The sequence below is a fragment of the Bufo bufo genome, chromosome 2, assembly GCF_905171765.1.
Source record: "Bufo bufo chromosome 2, aBufBuf1.1, whole genome shotgun sequence".
Taxonomy (NCBI): domain Eukaryota; kingdom Metazoa; phylum Chordata; class Amphibia; order Anura; family Bufonidae; genus Bufo; species Bufo bufo.
The window spans coordinates 7,458,193-7,469,837 of record NC_053390.1 but is presented as its reverse complement, the minus strand read 5'-3'; the positions used below and the strand labels follow the sequence as shown (position 1 = coordinate 7,469,837).

Below are 11,645 nucleotides of genomic sequence, written 5' to 3'. Positions count from 1 at the left end.
AGAGCACATGGCCCCTGAAGGGTTTATTCCCTAAGTGTCTCTCTCCATCTACAGGAGTACACAATAGTGAAGAAGACATCGGGGGACTGTGTGACTCCCATCATCCATCTCCAGGAGTCAGGAGGGCGGAGCAGGACCCCTCCCCCCATCACAGAGCCTCCCCCTCACCCCCTGATACATGAGCAGAAGATCCTAGAACTCACCCACAAGATGATGGAGCTGCTGACTGGAGAGGTGACACTGCTGGGAATGCTGGGAAATTCTCCAGTAACAGCACTGGAGGGGTCTGGGTGATGACGGTGTCATTGTGTTGTCAGGTTCCTATAAGGTGTCAGGACGTCACTGTCTATTTCTCCATGGAGGAGTGGGAGTATATAGAAGGCCACAAGGACCTGTACAAGGAGGCCATGATGGAGGAGCACCAGCCTCTTATATCACTGGGTAAGAGCCGTCATGTGCAGTGTGTACATGTGTGTGCAGTGACATGTAATGGAGGAGCACCAGCCTCTTATATCACAGGGTAAGAGCCGTCATGTGCAGTGTATACACGTGTGTGCAGTGACATGTAATGGAGGAGCACCAGCCTCTTATATCACAAGGTAAGAGCCGTCATGTGCAGTGTATACACGTGTGTCCAGTGACATGTGATGGAGGAGCACCAGCCTCTTATATCACAAGGTAAGAGCCGTCATGTGCAGTGTATACACGTGTGTGCAGTGACATGTAATGGAGGAGCACCAGCCTCTTATATCACAAGGTAAGAGCCGTCATGTGCAGTGTATACACGTGTGTGCAGTGACATGTAATGGAGGAGCACCAGCCTCTTATATCACAGGGTAAGAGCCGTCATGTGCAGTGTATACACGTGTGTGCAGTGACATGTAATGGAGGAGCACCAGCCTCTTATATCACAGGGTAAGAGCCGTCATGTGCAGTGTATACACGTGTGTGCAGTGACATGTAATGGAGGAGCACCGGCCTCTTATATCACAAGGTAAGAGCCGTCATATGCAGTGTATACACGTGTGTGCAGTGACATGTAATGGAGGAGCACCAGCCTCTTATATCACAAGGTAAGACCCGTCATGTGCAGTGTATACGTGTGTGTGCAGTGACATGTAATGGAGGAGCACCAGCCTCTTATATCACAGGGTAAGAGCCGTCATGTGCAGTGTATACACGTGTGTGCAGTGACATGTAATGGAGGAGCACCAGCCTCTTATATCACAAGGTAAGAGCCGTCATGTGCAGTGTATACACGTGTGTGCAGTGACATGTAATGGAGGAGCACCGGCCTCTTATATCACAAGGTAATACCCGTCATGTGCAGTGTATACACGTGTGTGCAGTGACATGTATTTGAGGAGCACCAGCCTCTTATATCAAAAGGTAAGACCCGTCATGTGCAGTGTATACACGTGTGTGCAGTGATATGTAATGGAGGAGCACCGGCCTCTTATATCACAAGGTAAGAGCCGTCATGTGCAGTGTATACACGTGTGTGCAGTGACATGTAATGGAGGAGCACCAGCCTCTTATATCACAAGGTAAGAGCCGTCATGTGCAGTGTATACACGTGTGTGCAGTGACATGTAATGGAGGAGCACCAGCCTCTTATATCACAGGGTAAGACCCGTCATGTGCAGTGTATACACGTGTGTGCAGTGACATGTAATGGAGGAGCACCAGCCTCTTATATCACAAGGTAAGAGCCGTCATGTGCAGTGTATACACGTGTGTGCAGTGACATGTAATGGAGGAGCACCAGCCTCTTATATCACAAGGTAAGAGCCGTCATGTGCAGTGTATACACGTGTGTGCAGTGACATGTAATGGAGGAGCACCAGCCTCTTATATCACAGGGTAAGACCCATCATGTGCAGTGTATACACGTGTGTGCAGTGATATGTAATGGAGGAGCACCAGCCTCTTATATCACAAGGTAAGACCCGTCATGTGCAGTGTATACACGTGTGTGCAGTGACATGTAATGGAGGAGCACCAGCCTCTTATATCACAAGGTAAGACCCGTCATGTGCAGTGTATACACGTGTGTGCAGTGACATGTAATGGACGAGCTCCACAATTTCTTCTCACATAATATGTGATTTATATAATAGGTCATTTTCTGATGCCTATTTGTCCCATTTTTCTGTACCTGTATTAAAAGTTGTGACTGGATGTAAATCAGAATTATGGATCTTGTCAGGCAGTTAGTGTTCATGCACACAAACGTGTTTTCTTTCCGTGTTCGTTCATTTTTTTTTTGTGGACCGTATTTGGAACCATTTATTTCAGAGGGTCAGCAAAAAAACGATGTTACTCCGTGTGCATTCCATTTCCGTATGTCCGTGTTTCCGTTCTGCAAAAAAATAAAACATGTCCTTTTATTGTCTGCATTAGGCATAAGGATAGGACTGTTCTATTAGGGGCCAGTTGTTCCGTTCTGCAAAATTCGTATTGCGCACGGACGTCATCCGTATTTTTTGTGCCCATAAAGAAAGCTTTGTGAGGCTGGAATCACACAGGCAGTTTTTGCTGCTTTTTTTTTTTTTTTTTTTGCCCATTAAAATGAATGGCTTATTCCTCTCCTTCCTGCTGGATCCACTTCCAGCCTAATAGGAATGTTATACGTTTCTATTCTTTGTGGAAAAAAATCAAATTTTTATCTTCACAGAAAATCCCAGTAAGGATTCAGTGGGAACGCTCTTTTCCCCAAATCATAAAAGCAAAGATGAAGATATCATGCAGTGCTCCACGGGAGAAAACCTCATAACCCTTAATCCAAGACTACACAGTACAGATCTATTGTATAATACCCCTAATCATAAGGAGCATTCTAACCAATTTCACATTGTTACCACAAATACATGTCAGAAAAGCGGTGAAACATTTCAATGTGGTAAAGTGTTCTCAGGACTTTCTACACAAAGAACAATTTTTACAGGAGAGAAGCCATACTCCTGCTCAGAATGTGGAAAGTGCTTTACAGACAGATCAAGCCTTGTTACACATGAGAGAAGTCACACAGGAGAGAGGCCGTATTTATGTTCAGAATGTGGGAAATGTTTTACACAAAAATCAACTCTTGTAAAACATGGGAGAATTCACACTGGAGAGAAACCATTTTCATGTTCAGAATGTGGCAAACGTTGTGCACAAAAATCAGATCTTGTTAAACATAAAAGAGTTCACACAGGAGAGAAGCCGTATTTATGCTTAGAATGTGGAAAATGTTTTACACAGAAATCAGAGCTTGTTACACACGAGAGACGACACTCAGGACAGAAGCCGTATTCATGTTCAGAATGTGGGAAATGTTTTACAGTTAAATCAAGTCTTCTTACTCATGAGAGACGTCACACAGGAGAGAAGCCATATTCTTGTTTAGAATGCGGGAGGTGTTTTGCACAGAAATCAGATCTTGTTACACATGAGAGAAGACACACAGGAGTGAAGCCATATTCATGCTCAGAATGTGGGAAATGTTTTACAGTTAAATTAAGTCTTGTTTTACACGAGAGAAGACACACAGGCGAGAGGCCATATTCATGTTTAGTATGTGGGAAATGTTTTATTTCTAAAGCACAACTTAAAAACCATCAGAAAAGCCACACAGAAGAGATGCTTTATTCAGGTTGAGAATGTGGGAAATGTTTTGTTGCAATAGCATCCCATGTACACCACTGTCCAGCTCCCCAGAGGGCACAGGTTCCTCATGACTTAACCCACTTCCTCCTCTGTCTTGGTGGCCTGGACCAGCTTGCTTTCCACTGCTCCACCTGCAGGTCTGCTTGTATCTTGTGACTCCTGCAGCCTGCACTCCACTATAAGGTCCCCTGGTTCTGTCTGTAGGGCTTATAGGCGCTTTAAAGCTTTTAAACATTCAGAGCGTGCACCCCAGTCTTCTCTAGTCAATGGCTGGTAACCTCAGGGTATTTAATGCTCCTTCCCCTGGGGTAGGGTGTCTGAGCTTTAGGTTGTCTAACTTTCTAGTTCCCTGCAAAGTTTTTCTTATATGATTGTCTGTCCATGTACTGACATCTGCCAGTTCACCGATTCAGCAGAGTAAGGCCTCTTTCACAGAAACGATAAGTATTGTGTCGGGATTCGTTCAGTGAAACTCGCACCATTTTACAAGAAAGTTCATTATTGTTTGCCATTGCGTTCTCCATTCAACTACTCCACGTCATGGTACCACCCGGGACCCCATGCAGGAGGTCACGATGATGTCATTGCGACCTCCTGCGCTGTTCTATTGCCTCATGGGCTTCAGGCCTAGCAATGTATTATATTGTTTGTACATGAACCCTCTGATTGTAAAGTGCTGCGGAAAATGTTGCCACTATATAAATAAAGACAACTTCTTTTAGTCAATTCTTTTTAGATTTTTTTTTAAAATAAAGAGCAAATAAGACAAGTAGAAAATCGTATAACAAGGTCCTTATCACATCATAGGCCCCAAAAGAGATATCAATCAATAAAGAATATAGCGTGTACAAATGATGTCTCTGCTAGGTATCAAATAGAAGCTGAGTGAAGTGCCATGAAAACTTATCAGAAACATAAGGGGTGCCTCTGTTTAACCCCTTAATGACCAGCCCTGTGTGAGGGATGAGATTCAATTTGTATAAATATGTCCTCCATCTTGTGCATGTGTGGTAAATTACTGAGCCAGCTGTGAAGACATGGCAGTTTCTATGTATAGATAGCTACAAGGCCAAGGTAAGCAGCTCCCTCGCCCCCCTTATCAGAATTGGACATACAAGAGAGAGTTAGGTTCATTCTGAGTTTCAGGATGCACTGCTAGCGAATACTAACTTTGAGATAAGATACTGCAGAAAATGTTTAATTATTATAAGTTTTTAACCATTAAAAATGAATTCTGTTAGTATGGGTCGGAAGTATTGCCTTTTATGAATAACCAATTAAATCATTAGTTTCGCTTTCCACCCCGTTGGTGGTGTTACAGATTTGTCTGTGATTATCTGTAGTGTTATAAAAATGTATGCTTGTGTGGAATAAATTAGAGAGAATTTGATTCAGCAGTGTGTCTGTGTCAGATCTCTGAGCGCTCATAAAGAAAAGTTAAATTAGAACCCTGACAGTCATAGAGGTGGGGGTTTTGCCCCAACAAAACATGGCACCTCAATGAGGGGCTCGACTAAAGGACACTTCAATTATTCTCCCAACAACTTGGATAATCCGGACCAGGACGGATAGATATAAAAGACAGCACTGCAAGGTAAAAGACTTTATCTTACATTATATCTGGGCCTCCCTGATCGGTTGTCTGGTTAGAGGGACTGTTGAAGGAACGTACGTATAAAGTACAGTGGAGTCCATATTGATAAAGAACATTGAAAGTTGAAAATACCTATGATTGTTGGGTTTAGTTTCTGATAATGAGTAACTTTGATTGGGATGTTTTTGGTCTGACTTTAGGCATCACGGTATAGGTTTTATTTGTTCTTAACTGTGTTTGGAAAATTGCAGAACATTATAGAAATGGAAATTAAATTCCTTGGACTCCGATGTTCGGTTTGTAGACATTTGATTTGTATAATAAATCTCAGTAATAGAGTACACTAGGTGATATAGTGGGGAAGCTCTGAGGAAACTGAGGCTCAGTAACAGAGTACACTAGGTGCCATAGTGAGGAAGCTCTGTGGAAACTGAGGGGAAATAGACGTCTGGAATTTTGTTACTTTCTACAGTTGTTCTGGTACAGTTGACGAGCAATGGGGAATAATTTGAGTATACCCGAAGGTTATAAGACAGCCAAAACATTGGTGAAGGAAAGAGGAGGTAAGGAGGGTCTGAAAAATGTGGACAGAGTGTTGGAGAAGGCAGGGATGAAGTATGGAAATCTTAACCTAGAGGTCTGGGAAAGATTCAGTAGGACACATTGTGGTTAGATAAAGGATCATGGATGTGAAGAAGTGGTTAATATGGATAAAAGTAGCTTGTGAGGTTGAAACTGAGGGATGGAGAGGAGAAGTTGTACAAGGTAGATTGTTGTATACTCAGCAACAAAAATGTGTGAAAACTGGAGATACGCCACCTCCATACCCCCTGGCCACCTCCCTGGAGGCATTTATCCTGTATTGACTAAGACTAGAATCCTACCTGCTCAGACACCCAAAACAGGTGCCACTGACCCATCCGTCTCTATGTCTCCCAAGCCCCGGGACCGCCAGGACAGTATGGTTACCTTACTGTGACAGAATATCACCCTTGGAGCCCTAAAGACCAATTTAGGACTGTTGACTAGAATCGCAGACCCCCTGATGAGACCAATGCCCACTGCCAGGATGTTACAACAGATTCAGGCGGCATATAGAGCCACCTGGGCTGACCTGAAGGACTTGATGTTACTGAAACTAGGGGAATCACAGTATCAGGTTGTGGACCCTTTCCTGACTGAACTAAAGAGGAGGTCTTTTGACAATCTGTCTCTAGAGAACTGGGAGAAGAATACCATCAGGGACAGAGTTTGTCCAAGTTTTCAAGGAAAGGGCTGCAACCAGGAATGGTACTGCCTTTCTGTTGCCTAAGGATACGGGTGCATGAAGTTGAGGGACCTTTTTTTTCAGTTTTTGCGAGCAGTACCAGCACGGGGATGCCTATTTCCTAGCAGAGAATAAAAATGGCAGGGGAGGTCTGTTGATCTCCACTGTCAGTATCCTTGTACGCTTCCCATTGCCGGAGCAGAGCGTGGCAATCTCGTTTTATATGGCCAGGTTTCCTACAGTTAAAACATCTAAAATCTCTATGGGATCTTTGTTGCTGTCCTGAGCCCTGATTGACATATTTGACTGCAGCCCCTGAATTCTTTTCCATGTCCAGTTCTAAACCAACTACTCTTTCTATTATGCTCCAAAGCCTGTGGTTCCCAATGTAATCTGCCACACGGCTTACTAAAGACCCAACTACTTCTTAGCTATACTCAGAATTGCTCCCAATCTCCCGTTCCTTTTTACAAAAATCTCTAGACAAAACCCTGAACAAGGCTTTCAAAGGACTTGCAAGACATTAAACAAGATGTGAAACAAATAGGTTCCCAAGTGGAGCACTAAGAAAATACACAAGCAGCCATATGTGGATACAACACAGCAGACACAGAGAGCATACCTCAACGCTGCCTTTGAAGCAACTGAAGATCATGAAAATAGGGGACAAAGGAACAACCTGAGAATAAAAGGCCTTCCTGAATCAGTGCTACCTCTGTCCTTACACTCCACTATACAGCAAATTTTTCACTACGTTCTTGGTGAATCCTACTCAGATGATATTATCATAGAACTTGTAGACAGAGCATTGAGGAGGAAACCTAAGGACACTGAACCACCACGTGATATAATATGTCGCCTCCTCAACTACAAAGTAAAAGAAGAAATACTCTGTTCCACCAGATCATCCCGCTACATAGAGTTTGAAGATGCTCAACTACACATTTACCAGGATCTCTCTCCACAAATGCTTCAGAAAAGGAGAACCCTTAAGCCTTTAACAGAGGCCCTCAGATCCAAGGACATTCAATATAGCTGGAAGTTCCCATTCGGTCTCATGTTCTCAACGGGAGGCAAACAGTTTCTGATCCGTTCTTTTACAGACCTTCCTGATGTCTAAAAAGAGCTGGAGTTGCCTGATCTGCAGATACCTTACTGGGCAGTGGTGAAGGATCTAGGGAACTTACCTCACATTCCACCACCAACCCCATGGGAAGAAGTGCCCCACGGTTGCCATGCCAAAGCAAAGAAGAATGTGGGTCGACTGACATCTAGAAGCATTGCTACAGACAACACCTGAATTCAGCCCATAGGTAATAGACTGCTTGAGGCCAACACTATGTCTTACTTACGCGAAGATTTATCTTCTGACTACCTAATTTCACCCCTCTCCCTATTAATTCAGATTAATGTGGGTAGGGAGATGGAAGGATGACTGGTCATCCAAATTTTTCTGCAATGTGATATATTGTCTTGTTTTGCATTTCCGCAAGTTCCATGGCCAGCAGATTACCCAGTTCTACTGTTGACAAGCAGCCTCCTGCTATAATCTAAGTAGACATAATGCCTCCAATCCCTCTTTCATTTCCTTGCTCTATCTCTGCTTTTCCACTACTCTCTCGTAGTACTTTATATTCATACTTAACTATCCTCCTAATACTTCCCACTCTTTTTGTTCCTCTCTTTTGCCATGGCACTACAAACGTCTGTTGAGATGCAACTGTTTCAAAACCACTCTGGCTACCTGCTCCAGACACTTAGCCATGCTTGCAGTCCACTGACACAAATTTAGGCAGTCATAGCGCCTTCTCCCCTTACCGCTCTTCCTGACGTCTACTTTTATCTTTTTGCTACTCTCTAGCAGTTCTTTGATTTCCATGCTTCACTATCCTTATCTACCATCTTGTCTTCCCTCTTGCATCTTTCACCATGACATTACAATAGTTGGGTATCCCAATATGATGCCACAAACTGTAATTGGTATCATCCCATCTGTGAGTCAATCACTTATCCTTGACCACCATGCCTCACACTTTGTTGATCCAGTAGTAGGGAACTGGACTACTACTATGTATGTTACTTGTATTAGCTGTTATGTTTTTGAACCCCAACTTTTCCCCTTCCCCCTTTCCCCTTCCCTTCCCCTCACCCCTCCCCGCCCTATTGGCTATCGTGATATAACGAGCTCACTTTCGTGGCAATACAGATTCAAGAATGACCTGACTTAACATTGTCTCTAATAATGTGAGAGGTATCAACTCCCCCGCCAAGAGAGGACAGGTGGTTTACGCTCTTAAAAAAAACAAAACTGACATATGCCCACTGCAGGAAACACATTTTAAGAAAACAAACATCCCTACTATGAACAGGCAATACTTTTCTTATTGGTTTCACTCTGTCTCGGACAGCGGAGCATCAAAGGGCGTTAGCATTGGAATTAGCAAACACGTTTCCTTCTCAGTTTCTGAGAAGTGTACGGACTCCGAGGGTCGCTACCTCTTTATAAAGGAAAAATAGGTAATTTTATGCTTACGTTAGGGAATATTTATGCTCCTAAAAAAAATCAGATCCCATAGTTCATTAGGATCCTTAAAAGACTCTCTCAGTTCGCAGAAGGTACACTAATCCTAGGTGGCAATTTTAATGTGGCCCTGAACCCGCTAATTCACACATCCAGCGGTAGATCCTCTCTAAGCTGTCAAACCCTGGCAAAATTAAAACGCCTTTTACTCTACACTGTGTAAAGTAATTAACACTGAAGAGGACAGTATACTACTACAGAGGGATCTGGATAGATTGGAGGCTTGGGCAGATAAGTGGCAGATGAGGTTTAACACTGACAAATGTAAGGTTATGCACATGGGAAGGAAAAATGCAAGTCACCCGTACATACTAAATGGTAAAACACTGGGTAACACTGACATGGAAAAGGATCTAGGAATTTTAATAAACAGCAAACTAAGCTGCAAAAAACAGTGTCAGGCAGCTGCTGCCAAGGCCAATAAGATAATGGGTTGCATCAGAAGGGGCATAGATGCCGGTGATGAGAACATATTCCTACCACTTTACAAATCATTAGTCAGACCACACATGGAGTACTGTGTACAGTTCTGGGCTCCAGTGAACAAGGCAGACATAGCAGAGCTGGAGAGGGTCCAGAGGAGGGCAACTAAAGTAATAACTGGAATGGGGCAACTACAGTACCCTGAAAGATTATCAAAATTAGGGTTATTCACGTTAGAAAAAATACGACTGAGGGGAGATCTAATTACTATGTATAAATATATCAGGGGTCAGTACAGAGATCTATCCCATCATCTATTTATCCCCAGGAGTGTGACTGTGAAGAGGGGACATCCTCTGCGTCTGGAGGAAAGAAGGTTTGTACACAAACATAGAAAAGGACTCTTTACGGTAGGAGCAGTGAGACTATGGAACTCTCTGCCTGAGGAGGTGGTGATGGTGAGTACAATAAAGGAATTCAAGAGGGGCCTGGATGTATTTCTGGAGTGTAATAATATTACAGGATATAGCTACTAGAGAGGGGTCGTTGATCCAGGGAGTTATTCTGATTGCCTGATTGGAGTCGGGAAGGAATTTTTTATTCCCCTAAAGTGAGGAAAATTGGCTTCTACCTCACAGTTTTTTTTTTGCCTTCCTCTGGATCGACTTGCAGGATGACAGGCCGAACTGGATGGACCTTCTGCTTAAATCTTCACATAATACAGAGAAAATTACGAAACTTCTAGCGGAGTTCTTTGAGGTCAATGATAATGGGGAGGTCTCTCTGCAGGACACTCTGGGAAGCCCATAGGCACATATTAGAGGTGAGCTCATCTCTCTATCTGCCCATGTCCATAAATAGAAAACTAAGAAGATTTCTGATCTTCAGCAAAAAATCTGGCGACTGGAGTGCCTGCATAAGAGATCCCTACTGGCCTCTCATCTTGCTGAATTGAAATGTAAATGTAGAAATGTAAACACTATGCTTACAGAGATAAACTGACCATATAAAAAATAGGAAAGCCACCTCATTTATCCCCAGCCTACGAGACTCTGCAAACAATCTCTTACACAAAACAGAAGATTTTGCTAAATAATTTACTAACTTTTACACTCGACTTTACAGCTTACCACCAGCACAGATAGATGCTGGCCCTCAGATTAAAGCTAACTTAATAACTGACTTCCTCTCATCTCTCTCTCTTCCCCAAATTACTGCCGCTCAATCTCAAAAACTCTGCTCTCCCATCACCGATCAAGAAATAAAAGCCACAGTATCCACTTACAGCCCAGATGGCCTGACCTCCTTTTACTATTCTACCCGTCTGGAAATTCTGCTCCCATACATCGGCAAACTACACAACTCAGCACTTTCCGGTGTTCCCTTTCACAAGCAGACACTTCTAGCGCAAATCTGTGTCATTCATAAAGAAGGGAAGGACCCAATGTATTGTAGCAACTACCGACCCATTTCTCTACTTAACGTAGATCTAAAGCTTTTTTCAAAGATCCTGGCCGAAAAATTACAAAACACCCTTCCCTCTTTGATCTCACCTGATCAGGTGGGATTTGTACCAGGTAGAGAAGGGAAAGATAATATATACAGAGTTATACAACTCATTGCCTAAGCAAAATCTTCGACTAAACCTTTAATACTTTTAAGCACAGATGCTGAAAAGGCATTCGACAGAGGGGATTGGTCCTACCTCAGAGCCTCACTAGCGGCATTCGGTGTCCCATCCACGTTCATTAAAGCTATTTTCACTATGTACACGGGCCCCACCGCCAGAGTATGGATCAATGACACTCTGTCACCTGTATTCCCCATCTCCTCTTTTTTTGTATTAACAATAGAAACACCACTACAGAAAAAAGGTTAGATGACCGGATACAGGGAATTAATTGCGGTGGAAGGGAATACAAGCCCGCAGCATACACGGAAGACCTATTATCAATGCTAGCCAATCCTTCTGACTCGATCCCCATAATAGAACGCCTTTTTAACCCCTTAAGGACGCAGGGCGTATCGGTACGCCCTATTTCCCGAGTCCTTAAGGACTCAGGGCGTACCGGTACGTCCTAACTTGAAATCGGCATTCCGGCGCCCCAGGGGTTAATCGGAACGGGATT

The 11,645-nt window shown here is 43.4% G+C and overlaps 1 protein-coding gene across 2 annotated transcripts; it reads left to right on the top strand.

Moving 5' to 3' along the window:
* Positions 1–391: 391 nt before the first annotated feature.
* LOC120991989 (gastrula zinc finger protein XlCGF17.1-like) lies at positions 392–4,738 on the top strand. Of its 2 annotated transcripts, XM_040420753.1 has the most exons (3): positions 392–441; positions 2,678–3,337; positions 3,422–4,738. In XM_040420753.1, the coding sequence occupies exons 1-3, from the start codon at positions 408–410 to the stop codon at positions 3,640–3,642; spliced, it is 915 nt and encodes a 304-aa protein (XP_040276687.1). In that variant the 5' UTR covers positions 392–407; the 3' UTR covers positions 3,643–4,738. The 2 variants fall into 2 exon arrangements, with proteins under 2 accessions (XP_040276687.1, XP_040276686.1); XM_040420752.1 differs by having other exon boundaries at positions 2,678–4,738.
* The last annotated feature ends 6,907 nt before the right edge of the window (positions 4,739–11,645 follow it).